The 16243-nt window shown below is 34.1% G+C and overlaps 1 protein-coding gene across 1 annotated transcript in view; it reads left to right on the top strand.

Annotated features, from left to right (window-relative positions):
• Positions 1-14766, top strand: part of LOC105823664 (ankyrin repeat domain-containing protein 30A-like) — a 69555-nt gene extending 54789 nt beyond the window's left edge. Inside the window, exons 12-18 of the mRNA XM_012660910.1 lie at positions 628-787; positions 2412-3335; positions 7584-7748; positions 9882-9952; positions 10293-10386; positions 12990-13192; positions 14568-14766. Coding sequence (XP_012516364.1) covers positions 628-787; positions 2412-3335; positions 7584-7748; positions 9882-9952; positions 10293-10386; positions 12990-13192; positions 14568-14766 — 1816 coding nt within the window. The remainder of the gene's footprint in view (positions 1-627; positions 788-2411; positions 3336-7583; positions 7749-9881; positions 9953-10292; positions 10387-12989; positions 13193-14567) is intronic.
• Positions 14767-16243: the final 1477 nt, after the last annotated feature.

The raw sequence follows: 16243 nt of genomic DNA, 5'->3' as shown, positions 1-16243 counted from the left end.
AAGGGATTTTTAAATTGTTTATAAAATACGTAATAATCAACAAGATAATTTGAATCTGTTATCCAAGAAAGAAATATAGAAAGTATAGGATAACTGATATTAGATTTCTTAGCCTCATCTTCGATTACAGTAATCTGTAGATATTTGTCGGTGAAAGACATTGCAAGGTGCTCCCTTCCACTGTACGTCATTTTTAGAGATACCTGTACTGTTTCATGAAGATGAAAATTTATTTCTAGTCAATTTATCAATTTGTTTATTAGCAGTAACTTCTTTGTAATTGGTTAATTCTAAATGGTCTGTCCTAATTGAGGAGTAATTATGGCTATGTAAAAATGGTAATTTTCAGCTTGTAACTTTGGTGAATAATTTCTAATATACTTTTCCATAATATTTATCAAAGTGACTAGTAACAGAAACTTACCCTTTATCAGAATGTTCTTTTATCTCTAACAATTTCAAGTATTTTTGTGCTTTGGAAAAGATTGAAGCGAGAAATTGAAAACCTGAGAACTGGAAAGGAAAAAATATTCAGGAACATAGAAATTTTATTAGGATAATAAACCAACCCATAAACTTTCTGTTTTCTAACAAAATGAATTTTAAGATAAGTATATTTAACTGCAGATTTACCTTAAAACAAGAAGAAGTGAAAAGAAGAAATGCTGAAATATTACATGAAAAAATGAGGGAAAAGTTAATGGAAAAAGAAGCAGAAATGAAGCATCAACTTACACAGATTCCATACGATATGGAATTGAAAACTATAAGAAATTATTCAAATCAGGTAAATTGATCTTTGGTAAAAATTTCATATTTCTACCTTTTTTTCATCAGTCTTACGTATAATATTCCTTTGATTTAATATACTATATCATTGAGGTTTAAAACAAACCAAAAACATTATCTATCTGATCTTAAAAATAAACTATGACATTTAGAACTGAAATTATTTATTAACAATCTTGGCATCTAATGGATACTCAGTATGTTTTCTGAATGAAGAAATGAAGGGTAAGTTGAGTATAATCCGTAATATAAATGTTAATTTAGGCATTTTCACTTTAAAATATAGGCTAGGTTGATTTGAAACTAAACTAATTCAAAATTTTGTAAAGAAATTTTATTTCACAATATTGTATCTACTTATAACTAAGAACTACTTTTGCCTTTTTGAAAATAATAATATGCTATAATATATACTTAATGATAATTTATTGATAAATATTTTATTCATAGTAGTTCAATGTATTTTCCCCTATTTCACTCTTATTACTATTTCAAACATTATGAAGAAGATACAAAAGTTAATGCAAATAATAACAAATAATCTCATGATTCTCTGAGAAGAGGTCTATAAATTTTTTTCTTATTTACCATAAGTGTTTTGAAATATATGGCTTCTTTTGTGTTCATATATTTCTACCAAAGAAGTAATTGTGATTGGGGGACAAGCCCTAGTAGAAGTAAACTCAGAAGAGCTGGGGAAGATCCTGCAGCTTGCTTATATTTTTAACCTCTCAGAATTTCGATAACTAAATGAGCTCATTGATGTATGTAAAATTGCTTATTAGTACAATGCCTAGATTTATCATTTATACGAATAAATGTAATTCTTATAACTGACTATAAAAATGTTAGGAAAGTAGAATATCTGTAAAATTTTTTCATAAAAAACAAACTTAAAGAACTTTGGGGAATTTTATCTTTCTAAATATATGCAGAGCGTTTTTATACACCATGGGTGGATGTATAGGTTAGATATCAGAGTATGCACTCAATTTTTAATGTAGTCAAAGGTATTCATCTTTTATGCCTTTGAATTTGTTATAATTCAAAGAAAGTCTTTTCCAAATTTGAAATTCTTGAAAATTCTCTAGGAATTTCTTTTTCGCTTTCATGGATTCATTGTCTTCAAATAAATGTTTGAACTTTTGGGAATTGCTCTATAACAGCGGTTTCCAATCTCTTTGGCACCAGGGAACAGTTTTATGGAAGACAGTTACTCTACGGACAGGAGTGGGGTGGATGCGAGTGATGCAGGGGAGGGAAGCGGCTATAAAAACAGATGAAGCTTGCCCGCTGCTCACCTCCTGCTGTGCGCCATCCCACCCTGTTCCTAAGTTTTATGGAAGACAATTTTTTCACAGATGAGGGTCGGGGGAAGAGCGGCAAAGCTCTGCAGCCTGGTCCCTAATAGGCTATGGACTTGAACCAGTCCCTGGCTTCAGGGTTGGGGACCACAGCTCTATAAGATTTGAGGTTTTTGATCCAACTTTTTGCATAATTGGATATCCACTGATCACAACCCTCTCATTGTATAAATATTCAGGCTAGTCTTTGATTTTAGAGGAAAACATGATATATCATTTTATCGAGTGCTAGCTAAAAGTTTCCTTTGTTTTACTTAGATTTCTCATAGTCATGAGAAAGAAAAAGACGTGTTGCATGAAAATCACATGTGGCAAGATGAGACAGCCAAGCTAAGACTAGAAATTGACCTAATAAACAAGCAGAAGCAGAAATATCTTAAGGATCTTGAACTTTTACAAGAAAAGTATGATGACGTTCAAAATGCTTTAAAACAGAAGGAGAAACTATTAACAAAAACCATATCCCAGTATAGTGGAGAGCTCAGTACTCTGAGAGCTGAGAATGAAATACTGGATTCTAAACTGGAGAAAGAAAAACAAAACAAAGAAAGACTGAGTACAGAAATTGAATCTTATTGTTCTAGACTGACTGCTGCTATTCGTGACCGTGATAAAAGCGAGACAATAAAAAAAGATCTAGAACTTAATTTCCACAGTGCAGTAGGTGACTGGTGTTGCTTACAGGAAAATCTGAATCTTCAAGTTACGTGTCTTCTTCAACAACTTTCTAAAGCTGACAGTAAATTTGATAGCCTCAAAGTTGAGCTTGACCACACAAGACAGGCACTCATAGAAAAGACTTCGGCTTTACAAACTGTGCAAAGAGACCTAAGCCGAAGCCAGTGTCAAAAGAAGGAAATCGAACAAATGTATGAAAAAGAACAAGCTGAAATGAATAAATACGTTGCAAATCAGGAACGTATAAAGGAGAAATTATCCCAGTTACAAAATGAAAATATGTTACTTCAACAACAACTGAAGGCTGCTGAAGACGAAGCTGATATTAGAGAAAAGACAATGATTGGTATCCAAGACCAATTTCACGATATTATAATAAAACGTCAAGATGAGAGTAAAAAGCACAGTCTTCTGTTAGAAGAGAAAAATAAAGAGTTAATTAAAGAATGTAATAATTTAAAAGAAAGACAGTATGAATGGTGGAAAGTGAAAACAGAAACTGAAGTAAGTATTAAGAGAGATAAATATTTTTCAAACTTCCTGAAAGAAAATTCAAAATAATATTTGGTTATGGCTAAATGTTAAGTCTAGTTGAAAATAAAAATATATAGATTATAAATGTATTTACTATATCAGCTTAGGAACATATCTTGTTAGGTAAGTTAGAGTTGAGAGATGTTTTTACTTTTGAGTAAAGACATTGTGTGACTTAAGAAATCTTAAAAGTTTAAGTTACAAACTGTTGAATATAGACTAATATTAAAAATAGATTCTTACAATCTGAAATAAGAAGTTTAATGTCTTTATGTTGCCTCATTTTTAAGACCATGATGAAGCAATAAACAGAAATGGTCATACCTGAAATGAGTATTTTGAAATTAAGATTCAGTTAAATGAGTGACTTAAGATAGTTAGTTTCAGATTTCCGAGATGAACTAAACTGTATTGCTGTATATCATAATACTTCTCCTTCAGTAGCTTTTTATATATTTTAGTTAATATAAATTTACTTTCATTCATGTCAATTTCTCTTAAATCTGAAAATAGTTTCATCTCAAATTATGTTTTGTTATGACCACTCAATTATTTAAAGGCATCTACTTTTTTTAAATCATAATTTGGGACAAATGTGGTAAATTTTAGCAAAACCATATTTTATTTACTCATCCCACCGATATTTATAATTTACTTTGAATATTTTTATAAATAATTTGCTCATAATTTTCATTTCAAGGCTCAGTGACTCTCGTTTGGATATAAATTTGTCCATTACAAGAATAATTGTAGTTGTAGCTATGGTGTGATTTATTAGTTTGGAATTGGAGCCCCATTTTCAGAGTAGTGAGGAGCAGCAGGGTTCACATATAGTAGGAATGGAGTGAGGAAGGTAGAGAGTTGCAGGAGCTGAGGTCAGGGAGGGAGGTGGAGGCGCCAGGCTACCTAGGTTCTCAAAGGCCATTAGAATTTTGCCTTTATTCTGAGAGAGGAATCTGTTGGAAGGATTTGAGCAGGGGATTGAAAATGTGAGAAATTCTGAGGTTGATTTGAAGAGGGAAAACCTTTCACAATGTAGAACTTACTACCACCAGTCCCACCCACATAGCTATTTCTTTTGGAAACTTCGGGAGGTTGTTAAGCATTTTGCCATTCATCAGGGGAGGAATAAATAGTGGACTGAATCTGAGTAACAGAATACCAATTTGGCAGGAAGATAACACCTTCTGTGGTGTCCTTAACTGAATTCAGTGATAGACAGGGATATGTACACATGAGAGAAAGAAGGTGAATCAATGTTTCTGGTGATACTTTTCAAAGTATATATGTTAGAGTTAAATATTATTAACATAATTTAATAATAAGGTGATTTATAACATCAGTAACAAAAATATCTTACCAGGTAATTGTGAGACAACTTCGGCAAGAGCTGGCTGATACCGTACAAAACCTGTCTAGGTCCAAAACTTCTCTAGATATTATGCCACGTTGTCAAGATGAAGCCCAGTATTCAAAGATACTAAATCAAACCACAAGTCAAGTATGTATGAAATTTAACAGGCTAAGAGTTCATCTAGAGCTGGTTCAATAATATAAAGTCTTTTAGGATACTACTTTCAGTGTACAGCTTTCTTTTGCATTTTCATTATAATTAAATTTGTTACTATTTTATTTATACTGCAATTATTTCTTAAACTCTGCCTTTCATTCTGCCATTTTTCTTATTATGTATATATTTTCTTATAATATTTATCTTCAAGAAAATTGACAATTATACATCATTCTTCACAGAAGTTGAGAGACTTGTTTCCTGTTAAAAAGTATTTTTTAGTGATTTCTATATTGCCATGGTGAGGCAAGCCAGATTAAATCAGAGGATAATGTCTAATGGAATGTTCCAGAACATAGTCTTACTTCTTTCCTTCACTTTTCTGACTGGATGCTGAATCTGTGTGTACTTACTTCATGAATTTCAGGTTAACTTGTACAGACAGGCTATTATACTGTTCTCCAAAATTCAAATGTTTTAGGTTAACTTACAAACTATTTGCAATGTTAGTTTCCTTCATTTTCCTTTCATTTTAATTATATTGTAAAAGCATAGAAATACTCGGGTCATATATAGTAGGTACATCCAAAATAGAGAATTAAGAAAATTGTCCAGATCCTGCCATTGTATTTTTACAAACAAATTTATTGAGGTCACATTCACATATCATGTGGTTCACCCATTTAACTGTCTCTTAGGATATTCAAAGGTGTGCAACCATCACCACAATCAATTTCATAACATTATCATCACCCTGAAAAGAAACCCTACGTCCCTAGCCACCACCTCCACCCCCAATATGTCCTTCCACCTCTCCCAATCCTAGGCAACCACTATCTACTTTTAGTCTCCATAGATTGGCCTGTTGTAGACATTAAACATATATGTAGTCATATAATGTGTAGTCTTTTAGGCCTGGCTTCTTTCAGATAGCATAATTTTTTCCGGGTTCATCTGTCTTGTAGCATTTATCAATACTTCATTTCTTTTTATTGTCAAATAATATTTTATTGTATAGCTATACCAGTTACCCATGCATCACTTGATGGACCTTTAGGTTGTTTCCACTTGGAGCTATAAGGAATAACACTGCTGTGAACATTCATTCATTAGTTATTGTGTGGACATACGTTGTTATTTTCCTGCCACTGGGTATTATCCTCAGAGTTTGTTGGTGGATTTCACCGTCTCTCTGCCTTGTTCATGTTGTCCTTGCTGCTTTTTCAGTCTCTGGTCATCTGGCTTTATTCATTTAGACCTGGCACATATTTTCCCCTTCTTTGTGAAGATTTTTCTGACTGGTCTTACTGTCATTGACCATATACTTCAGCACTTGTCTATTTGTGCAGAATAAGTTAGCCCATAATTTTGCATTACTTTTTTTATAAGAGATAATCTTGTCTAATTATGAATTTGCTTAAGGTGAGTAATAACTGATATGCATGTCATTTGTCTTTGTATAAATTGAAAATGTTTTAGCTTAACAGTTGTTAGGATAAAATTAAATATTTTATACCATATCGATAATTTCTTCTTTGAGACATTGACATAATAGTTTTATTCTAAATATGTTTTAAGAAATTAAACATAAAATTGAAACTACTTAATCTAATAGAAGAGAATTGTTCAATGAAATGCTCATGTTCTTCTCACTTTGAAAAAAAAAATCTAAATTTGCCTTTATTCATTATGTAGCCAGAACTGGGATTTATAGATTGATAGCACTTTACCAACTGAAAAGTTCTGGCTGTAACCTTTCTGATCTTCCATACCACATAACCTCAATGTGCTAATCAGAGTGCTCGCTAACACAGCCCAACATAAACAATTGCTGGGAATGAATTGATTGAAGAACCTTGATTTAGCAGTAGAGTCCAGTGTTTTCAGGTCCATGACCTTAGCCTGCCTCTGATGGTCATGTAAGTCCCATACTACTCATTCCAGGAGATGCTCTGTATTGCAGTACCTGATCATTGGCCACTGAGTACTACAGAAAGAAGTATGCTATTATATACCTTCTCATAAGTGGACAGATGTACTGTTGGCTGGTGGAATTCCTGAGGGTTCTCTGAAGTACTGGGGGTGTATTCTGGACCTCATGCTCCCCATTTGCTGCCACTTTTGGTAGCGTGAAGAATGATTCAGAGCAACTGTAGGAGACCACTTCCATGGGCATGCCGCCTGCCTAACATATCAAATTTTATTAGAACATTAAATACAACAAAACTAATAATGCTAATAATAACTATTACATATCACTCATGATGTGCCTCCTGCTCTTCTAAGTCCTTTATGTACATTTTCCAATTTAGTCTTCCCAATGTCCCTGTGAGGTAGATACTATTATTCTCTCCATTTTATAGATGAAGAAACTGAGATGCAGAGAGTTAATTTCTCAAGGTCACAACTAGGAATTTGTGAAGCTGGAATTCATACCCAAGCCTTATAGCTTCTGTGTAGATGCTGCCTCTAAAACTATCGCATGAAACATCTTGTTGTCACCTAAAGCATCATGTTAATTTCTATCTTCACTGGCATAGCCCGGGTCATTCACATCTGTAAACATGTAAAATGATAGTTGCTGGTGTGAAGGAGGCGAGGGCTCACTACAGCCCAGTAGCAAGTTGGAGTGTGGAGCATGGAGACAAGTGAGGGTGCCCAGCCACCCCCCACCCACAAGCCACCACCTTCCCCTCCTCTCCCTGAAGGCCCAACAGCCCCATGACCGCACCCATGCCCAAGGCGGTCAGAAGAAGCCCAAGGCCAACCGCCTGGACGAGGACACGACAGAGAAAGAACAGCAAGAAGCTATTGCTCATATTTATGAGGTACAAGATGAAACGGATGGGCTGACTGAAGAAGACAGGGCGGAGGTTTTGAAAGGATGACAGAAATGTAACAAACTCCACCAACAACCATTTTTTCAAAAGAGGTCAGAATTGATCGCCAACATCCCAAATTTGGGGGTAACAGCATTTGTTAACCATCCACAAGTGTGTACACTGCTTGGGGAGGTAGAAGAGGCCCTGCATTATATTTAACCAGACTTGTGACAGCATTTGAAGATACGAAACCAGGTTATAGAATACATTTTTATTTTGCTGAAAATTCTTACTTCAAAAAGAAAGATTTCACCAAAGAATTTCTTCTGAGTGGGAATGGTGATCCATCTTCAAACTCCACAGAAATCAAACAGAAATCAGAAATCATTTGAGGAAACATTTAAGTCAAACACAGAACAAGGCCAGCATGAGGAGGCAGCGTGAGGAAGCAGAGAGCTGCTGTGCCTGTTTACTGACTGTTCTGGTGCAGATGGCGATGACTTAGAAGAGGTCAGCAAAGAGGATATTTAGCCAGATCCATTTCAGGACCACTTGGCTCCCAATACACATGATGAAGAAGGGGAATGAGAAGAAGAAGAAGAAGAAGAAGAAGAAGATGATGATGATGATGATGAAGAAGGCATGAAAGATATTGATGAAGAACAGGATGAAGGTGAAGATGAGGATTAGGGGAGGAAGGAGAGGAGGATGAAGAAGATGGCTAACAGGACACTGGTGGATTCCAACGTCCCTTTTTAAAATTTTTCTCCAGTCCTGGGAGCAAGTTGCAGTCTTTTTTTTTTTTTTTGTCCCTCTTGTGCTCAGTCACCTGTTCTGGAGGTCTGTTCTTGGTTCTCAACTTATTTTGGGAGAAAATGCCTGGAGCAGAACACAATGGGAAAAGAATCTCTACCCCTTTCTGTTCCAAATTCATTTTTATCCCTTGTGTCAACAAAAACGGGATGAAATCACCACCACTGTGCCCTGCGGGGAAGAAAGAAAAATGTGCTCCCCTTGCACTGCCGGAAGCTGGAGGGTGCTGGGCTCCTGTGTAGTAGTGCAGAAAAACTCTAGCTTTTTTTCTTCTTTTCCCTTCATATTGGACTCAGAAGGTACATTATGTCTCTATGTGAATATGGACAATTAGTATTGTAATCTGTCTACTTTCTCTTGGCTTAAAAAGAAAAGAGAAAAACTTTAAAAAATAGGTGTGTATATGGTCAGCAAAGCATGGATTTGACATGGTTGGGTGGGTTAAATGGGAATTTTAACAAGATAGCCTCTCCTTTATCATGTTTAATTGTGATGTTTAGCAGTCATCCTTACAGGTAAAGATGACACGTTTAAAATAAATTCTCTCCTAGGGATGACTTGAGCCCTGACACTGGTGGGAAAATTAGCAGAACCATAGAATCTTACCTGGGGTTGACATTTTCTATTGTACTGCTCTTCCTGTTTATCTTTAAATTTTTTTTTCTTTCCTTGAAAAATAAATATGATGGTCAGTTTTATATGTTAAAAGTAGACATGTTGATTTGATACAATAAAACTAAATGCATAGACAAAAAATGAAATAAAATGATAGTTGATGTAGTGATGCTTGGAATTCAAAAGTATGATTTGTATTTCTCTAATGCTTGGGTGAGGCGAAGTCATAAAATGTAACCAAAATGTTTGTACCCTCATAATATCCTGAAATAAAAATAAATTTAAAAAAAAGTATGAATGGTCTCCATAAGTAATTTGCTATCTTTCCTATTTAACCAGGTTTTTTTTAGATTTAAGTATTTATCTGATAAAATATAATTTAAATACAAGAATAATGTTGCATTTTCATTGAAGAGGAGGGCTAGCTACTCTTTTCTGTAAAGGGCCAGATAGTATATTTTAGGCTTTGTGAGCCATAAGATCCCAGTTGCAACAACTCAGTTCTGCCATTACAGCACAAAAGTAGCCACAAACAATATGTAAAATGAAGGAGTATAGCTGTGTTCCAATAAAATTTAGCTACAAAAACAGGTGATAGGAAGATTTGTACTAGACTATCATTATTTTTAAATAAAAAAGTGTGATAGTCTAGAAATTCTATTTTTATATGTACTACATTTTGTTTATCCATTCATCCATAGATGGTAATTTGGGCCATTTCCAAATGTAAATGTTTTTCTCTGTTCTTTGTTTTAGTTGAAAGAAGTCCACAATGAAATAAAATGGGCTACAAGACATGCTGAGAAGATGCAAGGTGACATGAAAAAGTATGATTTAAAACAGTACAAAAAATAACTTGAGTATTATAAAGCAAATAAGCAGGGTAGTATAAGAATTTGATCAGTTATGATAATAAATATATCTACGTGAAGCCAAGGAAAAAGTTCAACTTTAAGCTATTTTGAAATGCATACTTTTTGTACATTATTTCTAAATTTTTCACATTATCCACAAAACTCAGCTAGGAAAATGATAAAGTTGTGAAGTTATCTACTTTTCAAATTGTTAAGAATTTGTGTAATTATACATTCAGATATTTGTTCACAAATTATATGGTATTTAAAAAATGTATCTGTGAGATTAATTATTTTAAAATATTCCTTTTAGGCTCAAAATAGAAAATTCAAAGTTAAAAGTCATAATCAGAGAGCAAGTCAACCAACTTGAGCAGCATGAGAAAAACCTGTTAAGTATAAGATTGGTAAGTCAATCTCTTACTTTGTAACATACTGAGAAGGAATTTTATTTTTGTAGAAGTACAGAATGAGTAACCCCCACCAAAATGCTTGGGCCACAAGTATTTAAGATTCTGGAATATTTGTATATACATAATGAAACAGGACACACCTCTAAATACAAAATTCATTTGTTTCATATACACTTCATGCACATAGCCTGGAGGTAATCATATATAATATTTATTATTTTTTTATTTTTGAGTGTGTTTTCGCTGCAGTGAAAGTGTTGAGTGTTTTTTCACTTGTTACATGAGGTCATATGTGAACTCTTCCAGTTGTGGTGTCATGTCCACACTCAAGAAGTTTCAGATTTTGGAGCATTTTGAATTTCAGATTTTCAGATTATGGATTTTTAACCTGTCATATAGATGCTTCTTGACTTAAAATGGGGTTATATACTCATAAACCCATTGTAAGTTGAAGATATTTTAATATTTTTTCTTTTTGACTGGCATTTCTCATGGCCAAGGAAATGTTGAAAAATTATTTTTTTCTAGGCTTCATATAAATTAGTCCCATTTTATTAGCATACTTTTCATACAAGTGACATGACAACATATTAATAAGGAGCATCTTGTGAAGGAGAGTGCCAGGAGCGACCCCCTTACACGTGTATCATACAGGAATATAGTAAGATATCAAAAATAGAAAAATTTTTTAAAATATTCAAAACCTATTAAGCTTAGTCAAAAATAATGAGGGACTTTCTGTAGATTTCCATAGAAACGAGTTAGGAATATAGCATAGAATTATTTACCACTTTTAAGTATATCCTGTGAATCAAAAATTTCGTAAGAAACAACTTTCAACCAACTGAATCAATAGCCCTTAACTTCTCCAGAAAGCTCTCACCTCATGAATTCCAAAGGCAGAAATTGCCCTGGCTAAGATATTTGATGTACACAATATTGAGGTGAAAAATCTGGATTGGGAAGGCAAGAGAGCTCTAGCTGACACAAGGCTCCAAATGATACAGTTGCGCATGCATCTGAAAGAGACTTTACAACAAGACTTCCATAAGGCTGACTCTATTTAAAAGGAAGTTGTTCACAAGAAAACAAAGGCAAACAATTAATAATCTGACCCTTGTCGAAAAGTTTTGCATTATAAAAGAAAAAAAAGACAAAATATCCTGGGTAACATCCTAGGGCTGACGGTGCCCCCCAAGATCAGAAAATAACACTACACTCAAAGTAACACCAATAGGAATCAACATGAAACGTAGAAAAGTAGCTGTAGCTGTCTGCACAAGTAATCCACGCCAAAGAAAGGTCATTGAGTGTGTGGTTGAAAATGTTGTTTATGAGAAGTGAACTAGGAGGAGGAGCCCTCAGTAAAGAACTCAGGGCTGGAAACATAGATTTGGGAATCTAATCCTTGAGATTTAAGGAGCTTTGAGAGAATTTAAAAAGAGGAATAGCAAGGGACAGGACTAAACATCAGAGGTGCTGCATTTAGAAAGGAAGTGGGGTCAGAGGAACAGAGGGGAAGGGGGCCTCAACACTAGCAGTTGGTGCTAAAAAAAGTAAAGCAGATTAAAGACTAAAAAGTAGGGCTTTCGTGGCCCTCGGAGTTTTTTGTTTTTTGTTTTTTTTTTATTGGAAGTATTGGATTGAAAATCGGATTTTAGTTTGAAAGAAGACAATAAGTGATGGCAAACTAGATCTCTGGATGAGACATGTACTAAAGAATATTAGAGTTCACATAATCCTAGCCCTTTTGAAGGCTGAGGCAGGAGGATCACTTGAGGCCACAAGTTCAAGACTGGCAACATAGGAGACCCTGTGTCTGCAAAAAAATTTAAAAATATAGCCCGGCATTCTGGCACATACCTATAGTCCCAGCTCTTTTGAGGCTGAGGCAGGAAGATCACTTGAGCCCAGGAATTCAAGGCTACGGTGAGCTGTGATGGTGCCACTGCACTCCAGCCTAGGTGACAGAGTATGACCCCTCCTCAAAAAAAAAAAAAAAAAATAGAATATTAGGGTCCAGTGGAATGGAGAAAAAGGGTAATAAAAAAGACAAAAGAATCAGGTAAAAGTTATGTTTTTATTATAGAGAAGTCTTAAAATGTATCTTGTAGCTTGCCAAAGGAAAGGTGGCATCTCATTCTCCTTTTAAATATTTCAGTTTCCATCATCATTAAAACTAAATTGGTTTTTCAGATTAATGATTATCACTAGAGAATCATTTGTTTATTAGGACCATGTAGCATAAAGCAAGACTATTAGGCAAAGAAAAAAATTGTGATTTAGAAATTAGACCACACTGTTGAATTGTTCTTAAGCTACATAGTTTAATTTTTAAATTTTAAATTGATTCTGCTCTTTGAATTATCTGATCACATGAGTACTAACATAAAAATGATTCAATTTCTTTTACAATTGGAATTTAATTCTGAATTAAATTAATAATTTAGTTGATATTGATAAATATTTTAAACTTATTTTTTCACTCATTTAAAACTGCTGTCTGAATCACTGACTCAAAACTAAAGGAAACAAATATACAATAACTATTAAGATTATAATTATTTTTAAAAATGTATCCTTTTAATTTGTTCTAGATACTAACATCATGTCAAGAAGTCTTAGAGCACGCTGGTACTACAGAAACTCTGACAGAACTCAATAGTTCGTATTCTGAATCTGAGCTCTCCACAACAGAAACTTCTCAAGAAGATGTTGATAAACCAATATTTGGAAAACATAAGCAACTCTATCTAAAAGTTTTAAAAGCTAGAAAATTATTGTCTAATGAACTAAGCATGTAAGTCAAAACATAGGATCATAGAAAATAAATTAAGCTCATTAATTTACCTCAAAAGCATAATTTTTAGTGAAGCAGGCTTATGAGATTAGTTGGAAATGAAAACTCACTAGATAATATAATTTTCAAAATGATGTTAGTGTATGAACTTACCTTTGGAAGTTTGGTTAAGGGACAGTCTATGTCTCGCTCACTTTTTTCAGTTTTGTATGGCTTTTTTTCCCCTGAATATTCTCATGTTGTCTTGCTCCTACATATTTTTGAAGGTTTGTAATTTATACAGTGATATTGTTTTAAATTGCTTGTCAGAATTACCCTAAGTTATAAATATTAATGAGTTTAACAATTTTCGGAAGATTACAACTTAAACCGAAATAGTCAAGTACTACTGCTACTCTCTCTCAGCAAATTCTGGCACTCAAAAAATTAACTTTCCTTGATTGTGATCTTTGGTGTTGTCACTAGAGGACACCTTGAGACCAACTATTCTGTATAGTTTTTCCCCACTACATAAAAGCATATTTGTGAAATAGAGAATGATTAACATAAGGATGAAGGGATGGATAATTCACAAAGTGGTTAAAAATAGTACCTTGTTCAGCCTGAGGGTCAGGTGTGTGTGGAAGACAGAAAGGACAAGCCCCACCTCTGGTGCCTTGGCAACAATGTTAGCAGCTAATTTTTTAGAGCTGCTTTAGTTCTTTTTGATCACCAACTCAGCTATCTCCTTCTCCCCTAGAAGTTGTTGCTCTGAATTATTCCCCAGTGCCAAAAACTTAATTTTTCCCAGATAATGGGCAAAACGTACAAGGGTGGTGAAAGCAAGGGCTTGAAAAGATCTTTGAGGGATGGTTTTCTAAATCTCCGAACTGGTTTACTAAATCAAAGTATTTCTAGCATTTTTTTAATTTTACATTTTTATTGTATGTATTTTAGGAGTATACATGATGTTTTGACACATGTACACATAAGGAAATGGTTATTACAATCAAGCAGATTAATATATCCATCATCTCACATAGTTACCTGTTAAAACACAAGTATTTCTAACGTCATCCTCAAGAACCTTATAAAGCAGAAAGTGTTACCTGATAAGCTATACATCACTGACGGGCCTTTACCTCCTCTCCATACTTTGTTTGGATGACTTGTTAGAAATCCCCCTAGGAATATATGTCCTTCTTTAGAATGATTTTAAAACTATAATTGCACACAGTAGGCATGCTCTGACACATTTGCAGTGTTAAAACATTGTTTGATAGGAAATTGTATTTACTCTTACGGCAACTTTTGAATTTTAAAATGCAAGTCATTTAGGAATCATTTAGGGGAAAAAAATGAAATACTAACCGTTTGTCTTTTGCAATCTTCACAGAGCTCATGATCCTCTCCTAGAGGCCAGAACTAGACTGCTCGCAGAGAAACAGAATAGCAGATCTTCAAGTGCCTCTCTGACTGCAACACCTTGTGTTAAAAATGTTAAGGAAAGTTTACTTTCAACGGAAAGTTTACCCCGAGGGAAAACAGTGATCCCTGCATCAAGCCCAAGAGACTTCAAATACAAGCCTGGTTAAACAGCTTGACTAACGTTAGTTATATTATTTTTTTTCCTTTGGGTTTCCTATTTCTGATATAATTCTTTTTAATTTAGTGAATACTAAGTTGTTTAATTGACTTATGCATGTTAAGTAAAGGCCATAATTATCTGTATTAATAAAAACAAGAAAAAGAAATTTTACAGCTTTTTTAAGTCCCTAGAGTGTCCCTTTTCAAGAGATACCCATTTGTTAACTTGATTCAATAATGTAACTAAGGTAACCCACTTTAAATTTCTTTAAAAGCTGCCTTTAAGTTAGATTTAGACATTGAATATTAGTTATTACATAATAATTAAAGAGATGCTTTCAGATGCTCTGGCTTACTTTCTACTTGATTTTAGTTTGGCTGTAATTCATCATGCTTTAAAGGTTTCCTGCACCATTTCAAGTTTTCTAAACCTAATCAGAAGTGAATGATTGGCATCTAAAGACTAACCACATAGGGATGTTTATTATTTAAAGGAAGCAAAGCTAGATACTTTTTATGAATTAAATAAACCTGTAGTGCTAAAAAAGATCTGTTTTTAAGTTAAAAGTTTTGTTATTTTCTTACCTATGAGTACACCTTTAATTGCTATGGAACTTATGGCATTTTTATCTCAATTGTTGTAAAATGTTCCTATTGCTGGGAAAATGCACTACAATGCACTGAAATCAAGCAACTATTTGAATTTTTAAAATGAAATTCACTCATGTCTCCCTATTTTGCCACCACTTGGATGACTGATGACTAAGATGGCAATGATATTAAATGATTAAATAGCAAAGACAACCAAACAGAATCAATTAATTCTTCCTACCAAGAATTCCATGTAAAGGCACGTATGGTCCCCATCTCCCTGAAGCTGTAAAAAGAACCTTACGATCCCACCTGTGACTTCACTCACAGTAAGAAATCATTTCTGCAGGTCTTCAAATGGACCCAACAATGACGAGCTGTATCAGTTATAGAGTTGGTAAAGAAAAAAAATAGTTCAACTATGTTTGACCCAGTTTAAGTTATTTGTCTAATGTTTGACCATTTTCCTACTGGGGGAAAATTACAAAAGCTGTGCACACTGGCACATGCCTGTAATCCCAGCTATTTGGGAGGCTGAGGCAGAAGGATCACTTGAGCCCAAGAAGTTCAAGCGCTATGATTGTGCCTATGTATACACGCTGCACTCCAGCCTGGGCAACATAGCAAGACCTTGTGTGAAAAAAAATTACAAAAAACCCATAAAATATTAGTATGAACAAAAATTAAAAATAGCAGCTAATTTTCATTGTGTCATTACTGTTAAAATATCCATTTCAATCCATGCACATTGGCCTATAGTTCTGATGGTGTTTTCATGCTCTCAATGCAGTGAAAAGTAGTGTAGTCTTATGTTAAATAAGACCTCAACTTTGTTTCTTTGCCTAGTTTCATGTCCTAACAAATCGTGGAAGACCAAATATCAGGTTTCTTAGA

The sequence above is a fragment of the Propithecus coquereli genome, unplaced genomic scaffold, assembly GCF_000956105.1.
Source record: "Propithecus coquereli isolate 6110/MARCELLA unplaced genomic scaffold, Pcoq_1.0 Scaffold69, whole genome shotgun sequence".
NCBI classification, from domain to species: Eukaryota; Metazoa; Chordata; class Mammalia; order Primates; family Indriidae; genus Propithecus; species Propithecus coquereli.
The sequence above is the reverse complement of the archived record's forward strand: the minus strand, read 5'-3'. Positions and strand labels throughout refer to the sequence as shown.